Consider the following 22,989-nt stretch of genomic DNA (forward strand, 5'->3'; position numbering starts at 1 on the left):
GAACCTATCAATCCTATGGTCAAATCCACGCCCGGGCCGGCTTCCGCCGGACACCCAACCCCTAGCTTTCCACCCCGCTGGGGAGACCTGAGCTCTTAGGCGCTCGCAGTCCCTTTGCAACCTCAGAGCTGCCTTCGCTAGGGCCGCCCCAGCTAAAACCTGACCAGCACCGGCACCGCGGCTGCAGGACGCGCACTGGCCGTCTCCTAGCAACGGCAGACGCGTAGCCAGGGCGGCAGAGGCGGCTCAGAGCTCAGAGCTCAGCTCCTGCCTGTGGCTACCTCTGCCATGACCACAAAACAAGCCAGGAAGAGAGAGGTGCATCGTATCAACTCGGCGCACGGATCAGATAAATCTAAAGAGTAAGGGACCTCTGCCCATCCCACCGCGGGCCTGATCCTTTGTCCTTTCCCCTTGTCCCACTCTGCTTCCCTGGAGCAAACTACGCCAAAGCAGGAGTTTAGACGGCCTCCTCCAGCTTCTTTACCATCTGTAAATGTAAGAACCCGGACCTGGGTGACTCTTTCCGTCATTCTTCGTCCATGCCTGCCTGGATCCACTTCCTCCCAGAGCCCCTGGTTTCCCTGTTTCAGCTGCTTGGCGGGGTGGCTGCACTTCTGGCTCCAGTCCAGGAACCTCCCACCCTTTCCTGCCACTCCTCTCCTTCAGGGTCCACCCAGGGACTTGGAAGGGCTGCGGCTTCCTTACCAGAGAGGCGAGGCTCAAGGTTAGGACCACATCTGCATGGGCCCAGTCTCAGCAGAGAGGCCTTTCACCTTGCTGATGATTCCTTAGTTTGTATTTGCCCCATCCAACAACTGAAGAGCTTTAGTCAGATTCTATCAGACATGAAATGGTTTTTACAAGTTAAAACTATATAGATATATAATTCATGTTACTAATGTTTACTCCAAGAAAGTATACAGACTCTAGTTCATGGAATCTAAATGATGCTTCTCTGATCTGGGGTGGTTTTTGCTGTGTATGTACCTCCTTATTATGTCCCCCACCCCCACCCCCGCTTTGGTCTCCCCCCCCCCAAAATACCTAGTTATTAACAGCACAGATTTGGGGCTATTATTTGGACTTACAAAATTTATAAGAGAGCACCAGCTGCTAAACCTACTTCAAGGGGATCATTCATTTTTTTCCCATTGTGCCTTTGAGGGGTGGACTGTAGATTATTTTTACTTGGACTCTTAGATTTTGGATGCCTAGTTCTTCATCTCGGAGAAGGAAATGGCAATCCACTCCAATATTCTTGCCTGGAGAATCCCATGGACAGAGGAGCCTGGTGAGCTGCCGTCTATGGGGTCGCACAGAGTTGGGCACGACTGAAGCGACTTAGCATGCAGCAGCAGTTCTTCATCTCTGTCTTCACCTGATGAATCCCATGTTGAACTTCTGTTCACTGATGCCTTCTAACTTTAAACTTTTTCACTCCCTGAACTCCTCTCCCACATTCATTCCCGTGTCTGAGATTCTCTAGTTCCTAGTTCGGTTCTCTCTCATAAGCAGGCTTCTAGCTTCCTGGCAGATAATCCATTCATTTTATTAGTAACTTAAATTTCAGTTATTATTTTATATACATAAGTCATTTTTAACAGAATTGCTCTCCTGATACATACCAGTGTAGGACAGTCCTACAGTGTCATATATAGAATCAGGGTCTTTTCCCTTTTCCCCTGTTCATTTCTGACTTTACTTCCCCCTTGTTCACATACTGTCCTTTTCACATCTGGAATACCTACCCCAGGGCCTTTGCTCTGGCTGTTTCCTCTGCGAGAAAGCCATTTCCATATGGCTTTCTCCCTCACATCTTTTAGATATTTAGCTCAATGACGTTTGTTTATGTTAGCTCCTTTGGCCAGCTGGTTTAAAGTTGCAATCCCCACTTTCCTGACAAAACCAAGAACTTCCTGTTTTTCCTTTGCACTTTATTTTGTCATTAATTGTTTTTCTCATTAATTTACTATATATTTTACTTGGTCATTAATTGTTTTTCTCATTAGCATGCTATATATTTTGCTTTAAAATTGGTTATTTAAAAATGGTTATTCATACGTCATCCTAATAAAAATAGAAGTTCCCTGAAGGCAATAATTTTTCTTCTGTTTTATACACTACTGAATCCTAAGTACCTAGAGTGATGTTTGGGTCATATATAGTAGGCACTCAAAATATTTATTTAAAGAGTGAGTGAATGGCAGTGATTAAATAAGAAACAATAACAGGATTGCTAAAGAGTTTTTGAATACACCAAAAAAAGAGAGCAAACTTAGTGATGATTATAATTAATGCACACTAAAGGCTCATAGCTCTTAAGGAGCTTTGATTTTAGACAGTTTATATGCTGAAAGAGATAAGATTGTTAACTCACAATAAAAAAAAAAAAACTGATCAAACCAGATACCATAAAACACAGTACCTGGCCTAGTTTTGTGGTGATTCTATCACATGATAGAGATAAGATCCCTGCAGATAAGCTGTTAACTCTTTCCTTACTGGGGCATTCCATTTCTTTCTGAGATGATGCTTATTTTTTCCTGAAAATATCTGAATTGAATTATAGCAATAAAAGTACATAAGTATATATATATATATTTATGAAAATAAAGGTAAGGACAAATAGTTATACAATATCTAGGCTTTGCTAGAAACTAGCTATTGTGTATTAAACATTAAATCATTAGATTTTGCTGCTACATTATATAATAGGATGTGAAGTCCATTGTAAATCATGTTTATCCTCTAAGTTTTACTGAAGAACTAATGATAGGCATCAGGACAAGTCATAGATTTAGGAGTCACCTAGCATGGGCTTTCCTGGTGGCTCCGTTTGTAAAGAATCTGCCTGCAATGCTAAAGACCTGGGTTTGATACCTGGGTTGGGAAGATCCCCTGGAAGAGGCAACACACTCCAGTATTCTTGCTTGGAGAATCCCCATGGACAGAGGACCCTGGCGGGCTGTAGTCCATGGGGTCACAAAGAGTCAGACAAGACGGAACGACTAAGCACACAGTAGTATGGAGCCCAGGGATCAAAGTCTAGCAAGGCTCCTAGGTAACTGTCATTCGAAATATACTGGTGACAGTGTAAGTTTTTATATGCTATTGTTTCACCACACCTTATGATTACACATCCAATAAATGCAACTAACTCTGACATTGTCCCGAGTACAGAAGTGAAAGATGTATTCAGAGCTTTGAAAATGACTGTCCCATTAAACCTTATTGTCCTATAGCTGCCATCTGTAACAAATTTCTTGTATTCTCTAAACTTATGTGTCAAACTGGGGGCAGGACCATGTCTGGCTTTTGCCTAGCTGAGTGGCTAGCACATAATGACCATTTGCCATTTGTTTATTAAATGAGTTCATAGTTTAGTTACCTAGCTTGGTTTCATTCCTTCTAAATTTGATTGAACCCCAATTCTCCCTCCCTTTCTGATCTGGTCTACTATTGGCAAAATTCAAAAACTTTAATGTTTCAACTGAAAAAGCAGAACACTGTATGTCCAGTTGTCACCAAATGCATAAATAAATATTATTTTGAATCACCAAGAATAAGTATGCCAGGTAACTAAGCTGTCAGTTTTTACATTAGATTGATTTATTTCTATTTCATATATTTCCCATTTCTTTGTATCAGCAAGAATAACATCTCTGATATAGGGCTCACCTTTGGACCATTTTTTCTGACATTGGATATGTCATTTTTCTCTTTCACTATTCAAGCTTTTCTCCTTTATATGAAGGGCCATCTACTTGAAATTGCTCCCGTTTCAACATTCCCTGTCCTCCCTACTCTTTTTTTCTTCTCTAACTCCAAACTTCCATGATTCTTTCAGATTTTTTAAAACTCTGTGTGCTTGCGTGATAAGTTACTTCAGTCATATCCAGCTGTTTGCAGTTGCATGGACTGTAGCCCACCAGGCTCCTCTATCCATGGGATTTCCCAGACAAGAATACTGGAGTGGTTTGCCATGTCTTTCATTATTAGTAGCTAATAACAATTTGAAATTACAAATCAACTTAAATTAATCAATTTGAAAACTAGTGATGTGCTAAGTCACTACAGTTGTGTCCGACTCTTTGGGACCCAATGGACAGTAGCCCGCCAGGCTCCTCTGTCCATGGGATTTTACAGCAAGAATATTAGAGTGGGTTGCCATTTCCACCTCCAGGGTATCTTCTTGACCCAGGGATCAAATCAGCATTTTTTATGTATCCTGCATTGGCAGGGAGGTTCTTTACTAATAGAACCACCTGGGAAGCTTAGTATGAAAACTGGTATGCACTGCAAAGTTACTTTCACTGCTTAGATGCCACTGGAAGGATTTGTAGTGACAGAAGCCCAACATTTGGTCTTCTTAGAGGTACTGAATATAAGTCTGGGTATAGATGACAGACAACTGAAAAGGAGGAAAAGAAGCCATGCAATTCAAGTATTAAAAGTTATTAGGAGTGTTAATGCTTACACTTGAAATGCTAACATATTTAGAACTTTAACGAGAAATTTGAGATAGGGATACAATTTGGTACCTATACTTCCAAAATTTTGTTCCACTTCCAATAGGACATTAAAACCAAGATCAAACAAACATAATTTGTTGAACTAACAAGGATTATGCAACCTTCCAGATTCTTACAGATGATGAAATATCATTAGACCCCTTTTTAAAAAATGTATTTTATTGTAGCATAGTTGATTTACAACGTTGCATTAATTTTTGCTGTACAGCAAAATGATTCAGTTATACACATATATACAGTCTTTTTCAGATTCTTTTTCATTATGGTTTATCATGGGGTATTGAATATAGTTAGACCTCTTTTCAAAACAGGGTGAAATATGTTTCAAAAGCTCAAGTTTTTCTATACTTACAGAAGTGTGCATTTAAATTTCATAGAATTCTCAAAAAAAGTTCAACATATTTATTTATATAAAACATTGAAAACAAGACTATTACATAATTCCAAGAGTGGAATTATGATTAATACTGTGAGAGTAATATAAAATAGAGGAATACATATCTTACTGAGGATTAAATTAAGTGAATTATTGATTATACCAGGTCTAAGAGCTGTTTCAATGAAACCATGCAATAGTGGTTGATAGATAATAAATAACCTATTCCTCTACCACCAGAAGTCAAAATGAAAAAAAAAAAATGTGTGTGAGAACTAGAGAGAGAGAGAGATGGCTTGTATAGCTCTAGGTCTAGTCCTTATAGCTCCACAGAAAAAGGCAGAGAAGGAAGAGAAGCAGAGCAGAAAACAGCTCAAGATTCACAGTGAGTTTTATGGTTCCCAGGTCACCTCTGAGGATCTCACCAGCTAATGTCTTAAGGACTCTCAATTTAAAAGGTGACCTCTGGGGACAGGGGGCTTCCCTGGTGGCTCAGATGGTAAAAAATCTGCCTGCACTGTGGGAGAACTGGGTTTGATTCCTGGTTTGGGAAGATCCCCTGGAGGAGGGCATGGCAACCTACTTCAGTATTTTTGCCTGGAGAATTCCTATGGACAGAGGAGCCTGGCGGGCTGCAGTCCATGTGGTTGCAAAGAGTAGGACATGACTGAGTGACAGCACAGCACAGCACTGGTGAGTGAACTTTTAGTTAAAATAGAAACCTGCTGTGGCAGCTTGGCCGTGAAACCCTCTGACTCAGAATCAGAGAGAGACTCTGAGACCCAGAGGGAAGAGGCCCTGTCAATTATCCCAGGGACACAGGGCAACACTCACTTGGCACAGATTAAGGCACTATATACATGTCTGTTGTATATTTTTAAAATATAAATATCTCAGCTAAAAAGCCCTGCTCACTGAGGATAGGAATACCCTGTTAGTTTTAGTGGTGTCTGCCACTAGTTCTCCCTTTGAAATAATATTAATCTGAGCATTTGTTTAATAATTTGTTGAAACTTGACATGGGTTAGCAATGAAACTTTTTTTTGATCAACCAGTTTTTATTTTCCTTAGTTTTGAAGGAGAAATGGTTCCTTCTCAGTTTACTCCATTATTAGAGGAGTAGAAGACGTTAGATTAAAAAGATTTAAATGTACAAACTCATGGAATTTGTACCTTAGGGTTACCTAAAAACAAAATCAAATTTGTACTTTGAGATTCATGTCAATGTATGGCAAAACCAATACAATATTGTAAAGCAAAAAAATAGATAAATAAATAATTTTAAAATAAAAGAAATAAAACATAAAAAAAAGAAAACACTGTTGCTAGTGCTTCTAAATGAACAAAGTAATATTACCTCAATCAAAAATGGTTATTGAAAAATATTTTAGTTGGCTTTACTATTATTTTGACATTTACAGGTAAAAGATTATTGAAATTAAGGAATTAAATAATCTATAAACTATTAATGTGAGACAAAAATGACTAAAATCTGTATCCAAGACATCATAAATATACCTTTGGTATAATTTGTGTAATTTCATATAATGTATATAATATGAAATATTGGATAGAAATATTACTAATCTTTCTCTCTTTGACCCTTCACAAATAAGACATGTATATGTTATCAGAAGTATTCAACTAGGTGCTTTGAAATTTTGTTATATTCTTTCCTAAGGTGGGTTCAGGCTAGTTAATTCCAGGGTCTAGGGCTATAGCCACGCTGATTTGTATGGCTTAATTAACATATGGTACATATCAAAAGTAAACTTTATATAGGACGTGAATATAATCATACGTTTTTTCTGGTGCCAAATGAATACCATAGTCCAAATATTTTGTGATTGTTTTTATTTCATCCTTCTGACCTGATAAGTACCAAAATTACATATTTTGCTTCAGTTAATGTGTCCTTTCTGTTCCCATTTCTTTACCACTCAATCTTGAGTTCAGGAGGAACCTGTGTCCAGTTTAGTTATAAATTAATGTAAAAGGTTACTACAGTTCACCAAACCTTGTGGATACACAGGCAGAAGGAGAGGAAGCAGGAAGGACTATGTTCTGTTTTGCCTGCTTTTGCCCCAGGTCTGAGCCAGAAACACAGTGAGAGTTTAACCAGGTGAGGTCACAGTTGAAGGTGAAGGCTGTACTGTACAAACTGCTCACAGTTGTAATGAATTAACTATAAATTTGGGACACGGCACATGTTCGCTCCACCCTGGGTCAAAGTCTAGGAGGGATTTGGGATTGCTTTGCACCACAGACAAAGAATGAGTTCAGGAAGAAAATAGTTGGAGTTGTTTAAAAGGGAAGGAAAAAAAATAAGGCTGATTGGAGCCTGTGCGTGTACTAGGCCACGGGTACTATGGACCTGTCTTTTCTCTCATGGATTTTGGCTAAAGTCATTAAGGGCATTATTTCATGTATTTTCATACCGTGTTTTGTCTTTTCTCGTTAAAATATCAGCTTTGCTGCTCAACCGTGTTAGATCCTGGAAAGTGGCAGAAGCTCGGGATCCTGGGGGCCTGTGTACACTGGGATCAGAACAGCAGAAGCAGCCCCTCCGATTCTCTCTCTCCCTTTGTTTCTCCCCATCTCTCAAGAGGGCTCACAGGAACATGTGTCCCTCCAACTAAATCTACCCTCTCTTAGCCCTTCCCAGAGTTCTCCTTTCTCTCTGACCTGCTGTTTTCTTTCTTCCACCCACCCCTCCCCAAATTAAGTCATTCTCCTATGGTCTTATTTCACTGTCTTCTCCTTTATCCCTTTTGATCATCTAAAGATGACTGAAGTAACACCTATGGTTCTTATCATGTAATTGAGCTCAAGTTCAAGGGGACAAATCCGCTTGGATGTACTCTCTTACTCCATGTTAAACATGTCCAAGATGGAGGTCATCTTTATCTCTCCCAAATGTGTAGATTTCCCCTGTTCATTTTAGAGAATCTTACTACCATCCTCTGTGTGACCTTGAGTTTCAAGAGCAGTCATCTTTGACTTTCACCCTCCTTTGCCCATCATGTCCAGCTGGTTTCCATATTATTTTGATTTTCCCTTCAAATTGCTTCTCTACCTTGGCTCAGCATTCATTTGACAATTTTACTTACATACATCATGAAATAATTACCACAATAAGTTTAGTGAACATCTCTCATCTCATGTAGATACATTAAAGAATTAGAAAAAAAATTTTTCTTGTGATAAGAACTCTTAGGATTTATTCTTTTAACAACTTTCATTTATATGATGTACAGCAGCATTAAGCATATTTATCATGTTGTACTTTATATCCTTAGTACTCATTTATGACTAGAAGTTTATAACTTTTGGCTACCTTCATCCAATTCTACCTCTCCACTCCCATTTATGGTCGCTACAAATCCAACCTCTTTTTCTATGAGTTTTTTTTATTTCTTTGATTTTAAAGTATAATTGACCTGCAATACCCTGTTAGGTCCTCGTGTACAAAGTAGTGATTTGCTATTTTTATATATTTCAAAATGATCACCATGATAAATCTAGTTGCTGTCTGTCACCATACAAAGATATTATTGTTACATAATTATTGACTATATTCCTTACACTGTACATTTCTTACCTTTGACTCATTTATTTTGTAATTGAAAGTTTGTACCTCAATATCCCTCACCTATTTATTTTCATATACACACAAGTACAGTGTATTAAAAAATAGATAAATGTTGAACTTTTAAAGCTAAATGCCCAATTTAATAATTTTCATCAAACCAAGTGAGTAAAAGTTGACATAACAATCTGGCTTTTACTATTATTAATTTAAAAATTTTTTAGAGGTTGCAATTTATTTCTTCACATATTTAATGTTTCTGAAGAATATGGCTCAGAATGCCCCTGATGCAAATTAAGTCAATTGTGTATTCTATTCATATTGATTTCTTCAGGGTATTACCTGATCCTACTTAATAAGGCATGCTGATTGCACATTGCATAAATAAACTACCTCCCACTATGAATCAAATCATGTCTTTACCTTGAACAGCATGCTCAAAGAAAATAGCAAAACTCCAGACCCACACGTTATTGAACTTTTAACATCCTTACAGTGGAAGTAATCTAATTAAAACATATATAGGAGTATATATGTGCTTGTGTGTAAATAATATACTGCTTCTTTTCAAACTTTTTGTCTTAGAAGTCTCTAATGATTTTGTGTCAGCTAAAGTTTTCTTTGGTTTTCAACTCATGTATTAATATATGTTTCATTGTATTAAATAATGAATAATGTGTGTAAGCAACCTAAGAATTTTTAATCATTTTGTCATCTTTGCTAGGTAGGTGATTAACAAGTGCTTCTAAGTTTTAAAAAGTTGTTTTATTGGTATTTTATTAATAACCAGCTTATCAAATATATATTAATGCAAGTATGAACTATTTCTATTACCTATAAGAACAGTTTTGACTTTTCCCCCAACTCTAAATTATACAAGGTTTAATTTGCCAGGAACAGTATACATGAAAGACAGAATATGTAGACAAAATACATTTTGTTGCATATGACTTGGCAGTCAAATATATCCCAGAATCAAGATTTAATTTAACTATGTATTATGACTCTAATAACAGATAATATTGCTATCACAAAGTGATTTTGGATTTTCCTAAATTTGCCTTTTAAAATCCCCAGGCTTTTCATTTCTGTTTAAAAAGTAGGTTTATTGATATAAATTTGACATACAATAAATTGCATTGTATTTGACATACATATTTAAAGAATGCATTCTGCTAAACGTGGACATGCATCCACACATATGAAAGCATCAACACAATCAAGATAATGAACAGATCTATGATTTGAAAAGCTTTCCTTGATCTCTTGGTGATTCCTTCCTTCTGTCCTTCCCTGTCCTCAGTCCCCAGGCAATCACTGTCCTATTTTCTGTCAGTGTCAATTAGTTTGCATTTTCTGGAGTTTTATATAAATGGAATTATAAAGCTCCTTTTGTGTGGCTTTTGTAATGGCTTCTTTCAGTCATCATAATTATTCTGATATTCATTCATGTTATTGCCAACAATTAGTACAGAATTAATATTATTTCTTTCTTAAATATTTCATAGACTTCATCAGTGAAGACATTTGGGTTTGGAGTTTTCTTTGTGGGCATATGTTTAATGCTAAATTCACTTTGTTAATACATATATACAGGGATATTCAACATCTCCAATCCAATCTATCTCTTTTTACAGAGTATTCTTAGTTTGTATTCTTCAGGAAACTGATCCATTTCATCTAAGTTATCAAGTATATGGACATAACATTGTAATATTTCCTTATTATCTTTTAAATGTCTGTGGGGTTGGTAGTAATGTCCCTTTTTCCATTTCTGATTGGTAGTTTGTATCTTCTCTCTTATATTCCTGATCAATGTGACTAGAGTTTAATCAATAAAAGAACTAGCTTTTTGATTTGCTGATTTTTCTTGATCATTTTGTTGTTTTCTAATTCTATTAACCTGTTCTCATGTTTTTTTGTTAATTTATTTTAGATTTAACTTGCCTACTTATTCCCCATTTCTTAAGGTGGAAACAGTACATTGTTCCAAAATCTGACTCTTCTCTAACGTAGATATTTTGTATTATAAATTTCCCCTATTGCTTCAGTGGCATCCTGTACATTTTAATATGTTATATTTTCATTTTTATTCAATCCAGATATTTCATAACTACCTTTTTGATTTCTTCTCTAACACATTGTTTAATCACAAACATTTTATCTACATTCCAAATATCTTCAAAATTTTCAGGTTTTTTGGTTAGAGATTTCTAATGTAATTTCCATTGGCCAGAGAACATACTTTGTATGACTTGAATTCTTTTAAATTTATTGAGACTTGTTTGATGTCTCAGATTATGGTCTGATTTGACAAATGATATTTTCTTGAAAAGAATATGTGTCTATTGGGATGAAATATTCTATAAATGTCAATTAAGCCAATTTTGATGGATAGTATTCTATATTCTATATCTTCTACAGCCCTACTGACTTTTGATCAGCTTGTTCTATCAGATATTATGAATGATAGTTCTAATTTCCACTATATTTATGAATTTACCTTTTGATTCTTATAGATCTATCTGATTTTGATTCATGTATTAACAAAAGTTTAGATTTATTACATCATGTCAATGAATTTTCTTTTTCTATCATTATGAAATTAAATTTTTCAATCCCTGACAATATTCTCTGTTCTGAAATCTTTTTCAAGCATTTGTTTTTATTAATGTGAACATGATATATGTTCTTCCATCCCTTTATTATTTGTTTATATATATACAAAGTGTTTCTTATAGATATAGTTGGATCTTGATTTTTATCTAATCTTATAATCTATCCCTTTTAATTTTGGTATCTAGACTACTTACATTTAATGCAATTACTAATATTGCTAAGTTGAAATCTGTTACTCCAACTGAAGTGGACATATGTCTCAGGTTTATTACTTAAATTCTGCATTTTATTTTTGACTATTAAGATGAGAAGTTTTAAAGCAATATTTATAGAGATGCAAAGAATTAGAGGAAAACAATAGAATGGGAAAGACGACATCTCTTCAAGAAAATTAGAGATAACAAGGGAACATTTCATGCAAAGATGGGCTCAATAAAGGACAAAAATGGTACGGACCTAAGAAGCAGAAAATATGAAGCAGAAGATATGAAGAAGAGGTGGCAAGAATACACAGAAGAACTGTACAAAAAAGATCTTCATGACCCAGATAACCATGATAGTGTGATCACTCACCTAGAGCCAGACATCCTGGAATGTGAAGTCAAGTGGGCCTTAGGAAGCATCACTACGAACAAAGCTAGTGGAGGTGATGGAATTCCAGTTGAGCTATTTCAAATCCTAAAAGATGATGCTGTGAAAGTGCCACACTCAATATGCCAGCAAATTTGGAAAACTCAGCAGTGGCCACAGGATTGGAAAAGGTCAGTTTTCATACCAATCCCAAAGAAAGGCTATGCCAAAGAATGCCCAAACTACCGCACAATTGCACTCATCTCACACGCTAGGAAAGTAATGTACAAAATTCCCCAAAGTATGCTTCAATGGTATGTGCACTGAGAAATTCCAGATGTTCAAGCTGGATTTCGAAAAGGTAGAGGAACCAGAGATCAAATTGCCAATATCCGTTGTATCATAGAAAAAGCAAGAGAATTCCAGAAAAACATCTATTTCTGCTTTATTGACTATGCCAAAGCCTTTGACTGCATGGATCACAATAAACTGTGGAAAATTCTGAAAGAGATGGGAATACCAGACCACCTGACCTGCCTCTTGAGAAACCTGTATGCAGATCAGGAAGCAACAGCTAGAACTAGACATGGAACAACAGACTGGTTCCAAATAAGAAAAGGAGTACATCAAGGCTGTATATTGTCACCCTGTTTATTTAAGTTATATGCAGAGTTCATCATGAGCAATGCTGGGTTGGAGGAAGCACAAGCTGAGATCAAGATTTCCAGGAGAAATATCAATAACCTCAGATATGCAGATGACACACTCTTATGGCAGAAAGTGAAGAAGAACTAAAGAGTCTCTTGATGAAGGTGAAAGAGGAGAGTGAAAAAGTTGGCTTAAAGCTCAACATTCAGAAAACTAAGATCATGGCATCTGGTCCCACCACTTCATGGAAAATAGATGGGGAAACAGTGGAAACAATGGCTGACTTTATTTTGTGGGGCTCCAAAATCACTGCTGATTGTGATTTCAGCCATGAAATTAAAAGCCACTTACTCCTTGGAAGGAAAGTTATGACCAACCTAGACAGCATATTAAAAAGCAGAGACATCACTTTGTGAACAAAGGTCCGTCTAGTCAAGGCTATGGTTTTTCCAGTGGTCACGTATGGATGTGAGAGTTGGACTATAAAGAAAGCTGAGCGCCGAAGAATTGATGCTTTTGAACTGTGGTGTTGGAGAAGACTCTTGAAAGTCCCTTGGACTGCAAGGAGATCCAACCAGTCCATCCTAAAGCCCTGGGTGTTCATTGGAAGGACTGATGTTGACGCTGAAACTCCAATCCTTTGGCCACCTGATGCAAAGAGCTGACTCATTTGAAAAGACCCTGATGCTGGGAAAGATTGAGGGCAGGAGGAGAAGGGGATGACAGAGGATGAGATGGTTGGATGGCATCACTGACTCAATGGACATGAGTTTGGGTAGACTCCAGGAGTTGGTGATGGACAGGGAGGCCTGGCATGCTGCGGTTCATGGGGTTGCAAAGAGTCAGACATGACTGAACGACTGAACTGAACTGATTGAGATGTATCCACAAATAATATATTGTAAATGTGAATAGGATTCTTTACTTTAAAATAAAATTCTAAATTTACTATAATTGCCAGTGTATATTGCTTCCTAGGGGCACACTGGTAAAGAATCTGCCTGCAAATGCAGTAGACGCAAGAGACGCAAGTTCGATCCCTGGGTCAGGAAGATCCCTGGAGGAGGAAATGGCAACCTACTCCAGTATTCTTGCTTGGAAAATTCTGTGGACAGAAGAGCCTGGTGCACTACAGTCCATTGTGTCACAAAGATGTTATATTTTTTAACATTGGTTTTTGATGTAATGGAGACATCATGATACAGAAGTTTTAATTAAAAGAATGCAACTTCCAGATCTTACGAAGATTATCTCAAAAAAAGATGTTCATAATTATTATATTGTGCTCACTTTTGAGTTGTATTGCAGCTTCAGTCTTCCTTAAACTTCCTGTCTTAAACAGTGGTCTGTTATGAGTAAATGCTAAATAATATGTCTCTAAAAATAAAGCATGTTCTTGGTATAGTGGGCCAAGTCACCAATAACTAGAAAATAAGGTTCAAGTGCCTCGGCAAAATCCTTAATGGAGGCAGCCTGCCTACCTGTGTTTCTCTCCCACCTGATTTCCCCTCACCTTGTGCTACATGCTCACGCAGATACTCAAGAATCCGTAATTCTCTAAACCCACACTGCTATTTCTTGCCACTGTCTTGTATGCTGTTTTCCTTTCACAGTGATGTCCTTTCTCTTTTTTCAATATGGAAAATTTGTAGTTCTCTTTCGAGACAGTTTAGATGCTATTTATTGCAGGAAGTTTCTCCTAATTGCCGCATATTGGGCACAATAGCCCTTCTTTACCACCTGTGAATACTTCCATATCTGCACATACCACATTATTCTGAAATTTTCTGTTTACCTGCTTGCCTTACAAAATAAACTCAAGAACATAGATATATATTTACATGTCTGTAATCCCATCATCTAATGCTTGTCATACAGCAGGTGTTCAATAAATGTGAGTTAAAAATAAGCGAGCTGTTGGTCGAGATTCCTTTTTCATTCTGAAATAGTGTTTTTTCCTAAAATGTTTTAGTCTCCAGTCATATTTGTTCATTTGACCTTAGTTTTTAAAATTCTGTATTTCCTATTTCCCTTCTGCCCAAAGCATAGTGAGCTGTTCCCTAATGTCAGATCCTCTCCTTCTGTTCTCTTCTTAGTTTGGAAGTTTTATATTTTATTTCTTGAAATACCCCTTGCAATAGGCTGAATGTCTGTATACCCCAAAATTCATTTGTTGAAACCCTTATCCCATTTGATGGTATTTGGAGGTGAGGCTTTGGGAAGTAATACGGTCATAAGTGTGAAGCCCTCATGCTTGGGATTAGTGCCCTTAGAAGAAGGGGCCAGAGAGTTATCTACCTCTTTGCTCCACATGAGGACACAGAGAAAATCAGTCATCTGTAAAACACAAGAAGGCTCTCATCAAAACCTGACCATGCTGACACCGTGATGTCAGACTTCTAGACTCCAGAACTGTGAAAAACATATTTCTATTGTTTATAAACCCCTGATTCTATGGTATGATGCTATAGCATCCCAAATTGACCAAGACATTCCTCAATTTGTTTTTTTTTTTTTTTTCCCACACTGCATGCCATGTAGGATCTTAATTCCCCTACCAGGGGAAGGCAGAGTCCTAACCACTGGACCTCTGGGGAAATCCCGGCAATCCTTGATCTTTTAAAATACACTCATTTTTAAGTATTTTCCTACAAAGTCCACAGTTAGTATTATTCCTAAAGAAAATTTAGGCACACTGGTGTCTGTCAGAATTCCCTCCCTTTCTCATCTCTTTTATTTTGGATACTTTCAAAAGCATGAAGTCATTATTATCATTATTTGTTTACATGAAATAAATTTTTAGGATTTTACCAAAATGTTACAGTGATTCATTTATTTACCATTGCAAACTTGTATTCCGCACTTTAATTCTAGGTTCATGTCTATTTTCCTGAAGATAAATCCTTCATTATTTTTTTGGCGGGGAGGGGGCAAGAATCTGTTATGGTAAATTCACATTTTAAAAATGTTTTTTTATCTAATTTAAAATAAATGTTTCTATCTCACTTTTGACTAAGAGCTTAATTGAGTCTTAATTCCAAGGTTAACAGTTATTTCACCTCAGCTTAGAAGACATCACTTCACTGCTTTATATTGTCTACTATTTGCTGTCAATTTGATTGTACTTTATTTTTAGGTAACTGCTCAATTCTTCAGATTTTCATTTTCAGCATTGGCCTATAATTTCCAGCTGATAAACCTGGATTCAGAATTCCATCTCCTGACCTCCCACTTGTGCTTTATTATTGGTTGATGTGCTTTTTCCAATCTGAAGACATGTCTTTCTCAATTCTGAGCATTTTTCAGCAGTAATATCATAAAATATTTCTCCTAAACCCCCTCCCACCCCCACCACCATTTTAACCATTTCATCCTTCTGAGAATGATCTATCTATTTGTCATTTCACATTTTCTCTTTATCTATGCAAGAACTTGATTTTTTTTAAATTTTACCTTCTAAATCATTAGTCCTCTTCAGCTTTATTTAGTCTACTCTTTCAATATCTGAAGTTTTCATTGCTAAAATTTTCCAATGTCTATTTTTTATACTGGTCTTATTTTTTGTTTGCTTGTTTAGTATCTTCTTGTTCTCATTGTAAAGCAGAAACGTTTCTTCCTTTATCTCTTTGGTAATTCTAAATATATTCATTTTAAATATCTTTTAAATCTGCTACCGTATTTATCTTTCCTGGAGTGTGATTTCCTGACTGTCCTTTGAGTTTAAAGTTTCCTTCCTTCTTTTTTTTTTTTTGCTTTGTAATGTTCATATTTTGTAGATATTTTAAGCTCATGCATGCTATTTTCTGCCATTAGGTTTGGATGGTTTTTAGGATGAGTCTCTTCCTACCCATTCTGACATTCTGCAGGGATGCTCTAGTGAAAAGGACAGGATAGTTGCTACATTATTAAACTGCTTTCCATCAGTTGGCAAGTAGCTGCTTTTCTGAACCCCCTGAAGAATATTTTTCTTTTCTGATCAGTGGGAGCATTTTTACAACACCCTTGCTTCCAGTCAAGTCTTATCATGGGGAGACTTTTTTCCCATGCATGAAGTGCTATTCCTAGTACCCCATCCATAGAGGTAGAGAGCCACTCCGTCCCCATTTTTTCCCTTTTGGCCAGGCTATTTCCTTGTGGAATCACAAGAAATTGATGTATTGCCTCTTACACCATAAACTGTAGGGGAGTTATTCCAGACTTCGTTGAAAGCTAGGAGCTCATGAATACTCGACCCACTCGTGCCTGCATGCTCAGTTGCTCAGTCGTGTCCGATTCTCTGTAACCCTGTGGGCTGTCGCCCACCAGGTTCCTCTGTCCATGGGATTCTCCAGGCAAGAATACTGGAGTGGGTTGTCATTTCCTCCTCCAGGGGCTCTTCCTGACCCAGGGACCGAACCCATGTCTTCTGCATTGGTAGACATGTTCTTTACCGCTGAGCCACCAGGGAAGCCACTTGCTCATTCAAGAAGCCTATTTCTGGTCTCCTGACATTTGCAGGGTGAATTCAGCTTTTCTTCCAAAATAAACTTTTAAGCTTACTCAATTCCAGTTCCCAGTACTTGCTTGTGGATTACACCCAGTTCCCAGTACTTGCTTGTGGATTACACTATTCCAGCCCCCAAACCACCACTAGAAGTTCTTTCTGTAATTAGTCCATTAACTTTTTAAAATTAAGATATGACTGACATATAATATTATATTAGTTTCAGCTATGAACATAATGATTTGATATTTGTATACATTGTGAATGATCACCACAGTAAGTCTAGTTAACATGTCACGGTACATAGTTGCACATATTTTTCCTTGTGATGTGAATTTTTAAGATCTACTTTTTAGTAACTTTCAAAGCTACAGCAATGTATTATTAACTACAGTCACTATGTTAATCATTACATGGTCATGACATTTACTTTTTATAGAAAGTTTGCATGTTTTGATCATTTACATCCATTTTGCCCATCCCTCACACTCTGCAACCAGCCACTCACATTTTTAATAACTTTCGATCGTGATAAATTCATTTTAGTAATGAAATATATAATTAATTTAACACCTTTGTATGTGTTGCCCACTTGATATATCATTTTCATGTCAGATGTCTGACTTGGCCCTCTGTTATAAATTTGCTTCTTTTGTGTTTGCTCTCTTTTCCCCAGAAGAACCTTTACATTTTGTATTTCTGTTCTAGAAACCAGCCCCTTGCCTGGCTTTCTAGAATTTTCTTCCCTCTAAACATTGGTTTCCTTTGGAATATCATTTGGTATTTGGAATATATATGGGGTCCCAAAGAGTCGGACATGACTGAGTATCTGAGCATATTTTATATTATAAACAATCCTTGTTGACTTTTACTAATTTATTTTTTAAAACAATAAATTTCCACAGATATGTTTTGCTTATAAATTGCTAGCCTCTCCTAAAAGGGTCAGGATGGTTCACTTACCTCAATAGAATATTTAGATTAACTGTGTAGAATAAAGCATTTAGTCATATAACTAGAGGAAATACTTACCTCCAAAATCTTTTATACAACTTGTAATTCTAATTAATTAAATCATTTACTAGTATTGGGTGTATTGCTATATGAATAGAGTAACTCTGCATATACCCCTGATTTTTTCAGGGGCAGGTTTGATTTCTTTGCATGTTTCAATTTTTTAAAATTTATTTCCCAAAAGTACCACTTCCTAAATCTTCAAAAGTCCTGGGTTACTTTTGTGTTTAAGGATTATCTTATTCTCAGAAATGATGAAATCAAGAATAATGGGCTTTGAATATTTTAAAGGATCCCAACTATGCTAGAACAGTAGGTACATTCTGGCAATGATATTCAAAGGCACACTGTGCTGAGAGTTTCAAAAGCAACAATTGTACGCAATCATTCGAAGTCTATGGTATATTTGACATTGGGCTGTATTTGACCACTGCTTGTATTGTGTGTTTAGCACAATAGGGGAGCTACTGAGCTGGTATAAAATATCTCTAATGAGATTCTTTCTAAGTGATCTTTAATATAGATGGAAATAAATTTGACATGTTACAAGGAAAGTAGGCCAATTAGCAATAAGGCTTAACAGCTTAAGGGAGGGAGCCAGTTTATATTTACTTACACTTGACAGAATGAAGAGGAAAGCAAAACATAGTCTTAATAGAACCCTTATTTTTTTTTAATTAAATCTTCCTTTTACAAAATGAGTTTTTAGTGGTTTTGAACTTGAGGTAAAAACTTTAAAAATGAGGTAATTTTACCATGGTTTTAATGGATAAAAAATTGCTAATTTCTTTTTTATCTGTAAGGTTGTACCAACATCGAGTAAAACAGAGATACTATAATACACTAATTTATACCTTGATTTTTTAAATTAATATTGTGAAAAATTGCCCCTTTTCCCTGATAACTATCGTAGTCATCCTTTTCATATTTTCTTACGTGCTACTTAGAACCACCCCTTTACAATGTATGTATTATCAGACTTTCTTTTCCAGCAAGATGGTGGATTCCAATTTGTAAAAATAATAACACCTAGAAACACATACATAAAGAAATAAAAATATTCAGGATCCAGAAATAAGAAGGGAACTGAAAGTCAGAATGACAGCTAGATTGCCAGGGAAGGCTTATCAGTTTATGAAAGTGGAACCTTTTGTTTTAAAAGATATAAGGTAAGATCTTGCTCCCCAGAGGAAAGGAAATGCTCCCAAGCACAGAGAGACTGATACAGAGAACTAGTGCTGATTACTAACTTTAACTAACATGAAGAGTGGGTTCATCTGCATCATCCCAAATTGCAGATGGTGACTGCAGCCATGATATTAAAAGATGCTTGCTCCTTGGAAGAAAAGCTATGACAAAACTAGGTACTTTATTAAAAAGCAGAGACATCACTTTGCTGACAAAGGTCTGTCTAGTCAAAGCTATGGTTTTTCCAGTAGTCATGTATGGATGTGAGAGTTGAACTGTAAATGTTCCATTTCCTATTTTGTAATTCTTTTTAGTGTTTTTCACTTTATACTAATACTATTTATTTTACTCAATTTACACTGTTTATTATGTGTCTCCACTGCTAGAGTCTGAACTCAATAAGAGTAGAGATTTAAGTCTGATTTGTTCACTGCTTATCCCAGGGTCCAGAGCAGGGTTCCAGCCTCACAAGTAGCTAAAACTCAAATAGTTAGAGATGCCTTTTTTAGACTTTACCATTCATTAAAATGTAGAAAAAGCAAAAACAGAGGTTTAGAGATAGGAAAACTCCAGTATACTAATGGTGAGAGTGTAAGTCCAACTTTCCTGTAGAAAATTAGTCAAAATATATACCACAAATTTTAAGCATGCAAGCATTTTGATGCAGTAAGTTTCCTTATTAAAATTTGTCCTAAGGAAATGATAATGTATGCAAAGATTTGGCAAAAGGGCAGCCATCACAGTCTTGCTAATAATTGGGAATAATTTAAAAATTAAAAGCCTCAAATTTCCAAATATAGACAATTAGTTAAATGAAAGACAATATATCATACAATGGAATATTATGCAATCATTAAATTAGTATTTAGATATGTAAACACTTATTTGCATGGAAACTATCAACAGTGTACTGATAAGTGGACAAAAGCAATCTATAAAAGAGAACATGATGAATAATGTCATTTTTAAAGAGAGATGTATATCCTTGTACATTAACCTGAGGGGATGAATAATTTTTAATGATGTGGTTTCTAGAATGATGTGAGTATGCCTTTCTTATTTATCTGATATGTATTTCTAAATTTTCTTTTAAAATGATGACCATAGTGGACGTTTTATATTGGGAAAAATCCAAATTATAGTTGCACTCTTCTTCAGAAAGCTATTACTATAGCTAATGTATTACTATTATACAAAGAAAGAATTTTGGGGGGTATGAATTATATATAAAAATTCCCCTTGATAGTCTTCCCTGGTGGCTCAGTCAATAAAGAATCTGCCTGCCAATGCAGGAGACCGGGATTCGATCCCTGGATTAGGAAGCTTACCTGGAGAAGGAAATGGCAACCTACTCCAGTATTCTTGCCTGGGAAATCCCATGGACAGAGGAGCCTGGTGGGCTATCGTCCATGGGCTTGCAAGCGTCAGACATGACTTAGCAACTAAACCACCACCATTCCCCTTCATTGTTATTCCCCTTCTATGTTGATGATGAATGTCCCGCCTCAGAAAGTAAGGACTTGTTGTTGTTCAGTCGCTAAGTCGTACCTGACCCTGCAACCCCATCGACTGCAGCACACCAGGCTCCCCTGTTCTTTATCTCCTAGAGTTTGCTCAAATTCATGTCCATTGAGTCAGTGATGCTATATAGGAGCTAATGCTCAAAATTTGCTTACAGAATAATCTGTTTGCGGTATTTCAGTCTTTAAAACCTTAACATGTTGAAGTTGTCTATCTACAGGTATGACTGTATTGAAAATATGTTTAATATGTTTGCTAATAAGATAATTAAATTTATTTCATGAAATTAGCTAGTATTTCAAATCTCAGAGATTTGAATTCAAACCACCTCCCCTCTCTGTCTCTAGTCAGTACCCTTTTGGCAGTAATGTACAACCGTCTGAACAGAAGAAGGGGAAATTTCCAATCTGGCCAGAATGGAGCGAAGCAGACATAAATGCCGAGAAGTGGGATGCTGGCAAAGGTGCGAAAGAAAAGGACAAAATGGGGAAGAGCCCTGTACTTGTAAGTAGACTTGAATGTGGCTAGACTTCAGTTTGGTTTTTGATTGCAAGTGGAATAGGATTTGTTAACATGTGCACGTGCTCACTCTTCTCCACAGCCTCCATTAAAAAGAGAAATTTTGTTTGTGTCCACCTTGACTCCCCTCATCCTACCTGTCTCTCCAGGTCTTTAGTCCTGAGCTTTGGTGAACTGCATTTAAGTAAATGGGAGGAGAGAAATGACCAAAAATTCATAAGAATGAAAGGGATAGAATAAGCTAGCTAATAGATTTCGAGAGACTTGGTAACCAGGTATTTAGAAATGTTGGTTTAGGAACTGAGAAGCCCCCACGAAATTGTGAGCTGTTGTTATTTAGAGATTATAGGAAAGATAAATTTTTAAGAGATGTTACAAGGTAAGAATTGAATCCCTCTTATATCTGTACCCCAAGATATTTCAGTAAAAATCTCTCTCAACCTTCATTTACCTGTGACTTTTTTTAAAAGATTTTTTTTAATGTGAATCATTTTTAAAATCTTTATTGATTTTGTTTCAATATTGCTTCTGTTTTATTTTTTGTTTTTTTTGGCCACGAGACGTGGGATCTTAGCTCCCTAACCAGGGATTGAACCTGTACCCCGTGCATTAGAAGGCAGTGTCTTAACCCCTGACCACCAGTAAAGTTCCTACCTGTGGCTTTTAAACATGGTGCATCCCTGAGATTGGAGCTGAGAATTGAGTTCCTGCATTTTCCAGTTAAATTGCTTACTTAAGAATATTTATTTCTAAAAACCTCTTTGTAGAAGATACTAGTCTGGGTTTCATTTTAAATATGGCCCATTTATTTGATGCAGTAATTCATTTAACAGAAGTACTTTTAGAACACAGTACAATTTTCAAAACACAAAATTGCCGTAATGGCTAGGTTGAACTCTATTGTCTTTATTTGCAAAGAACTCTCAGAAGTGGTACTTATTAGCATTTACATTTTGTTCACAAAGTGAAGAATCACAAACTGCATGATTCATATCAGTAATTTGTTTACACAAAAGGCAGTAAATATAATTAATTGCTGACATTGTTAGTATTGAACAATTTCAAATAACAATATGTGAGATAATGTATTCTTTGTGCCATACCTAAGGTAATTATGAAATGTTTAGATGCAAAGGACTTTTGAACTTTCTGAGTTCAAATGAAAATGGTCATGTTTTACATATTTTAATAGAAATTCAGGTCTTATAGGGATTGTTTGGGAATTTTCATCAGCAAGATAGATTTTGCAAATTCTCAGTTGAGCAGCTGAGCACTGGTCAAAGGTACAAATTTCATTTACATGCAATCCTTTTTATGATTCTAGCCATTGAAAAATAAGTAAATATTTTTTAAATCTTCTCTACTTAGATTAAAAAAACAATATTTTCAATGGAAAATATGGCCTTACTGGCCCATTCAAAATTGTCTCCCTACCATACCTAATTCACACTCCAAAGCAGCTCATGCTTGTTTGGACTACTTCCTCTGCAATCAAAATGCTATTTAATAACCAAGGTTTCATTAATTAATTACAGCAATGTTAATTCAATATTCTCTAAGTACTTTATGAACTAGCTCTGAGAACAGTCACACAAATTCCTCTATAAATGCTTCTTTATTGTTCAGATCCATTTGATATATTTATTTTTATTGGGGTAGAGTTGTTTTTATTTTAATAAAACTATATAGAGAAAAAACTTAACACATTTTTTTTGTAGCATTTTTTTGAAGACCCTGAAGGAAAAATTGAGTTACCATCATCATTGAAAATTTATTCCTGGAAACGTCCACAGGATTTTTTAATCAATCGGGTAAGAGATAATTTTACTATTAAACAAAATTTGTATTAGCTATGAGATATAATATCCTACTTTTGAAAATTTGCATTTTAAAAACAACTTAAGGGAGTTTTCCTGTGGTATCTAGT

General features: G+C 36.2%; 1 protein-coding gene across 7 annotated transcripts in view; it reads left to right on the forward strand.

Moving 5' to 3' along the window:
- The first annotated feature begins 221 nt into the window (after positions 1-221).
- The window catches only part of ADGB (androglobin), a 176,823-nt gene continuing 154,055 nt past the window's right edge, over positions 222-22,989 (forward strand). For 6 of the 7 annotated variants that reach the window (XM_081529900.1, XM_081529904.1, XM_081529898.1 and 3 more), the window contains exons 1-3: positions 222-362; positions 20,891-21,047; positions 22,781-22,873. In XM_081529900.1, coding sequence (XP_081386026.1) covers positions 289-362; positions 20,891-21,047; positions 22,781-22,873 — 324 coding nt within the window. In that variant the 5' untranslated portion in view covers positions 222-288. The remainder of the gene's footprint in view (positions 363-20,890; positions 21,048-22,780; positions 22,874-22,989) is intronic. The other variant, XM_081529902.1, reaches the window with a different exon arrangement.

Source organism: Giraffa tippelskirchi, chromosome 9, assembly GCF_054371585.1.
Source record: "Giraffa tippelskirchi isolate mGirTip1 chromosome 9, T2T-mGirTip1v1.2.pri, whole genome shotgun sequence".
In the NCBI taxonomy this organism is placed as follows: Eukaryota; Metazoa; Chordata; class Mammalia; order Artiodactyla; family Giraffidae; genus Giraffa; species Giraffa tippelskirchi.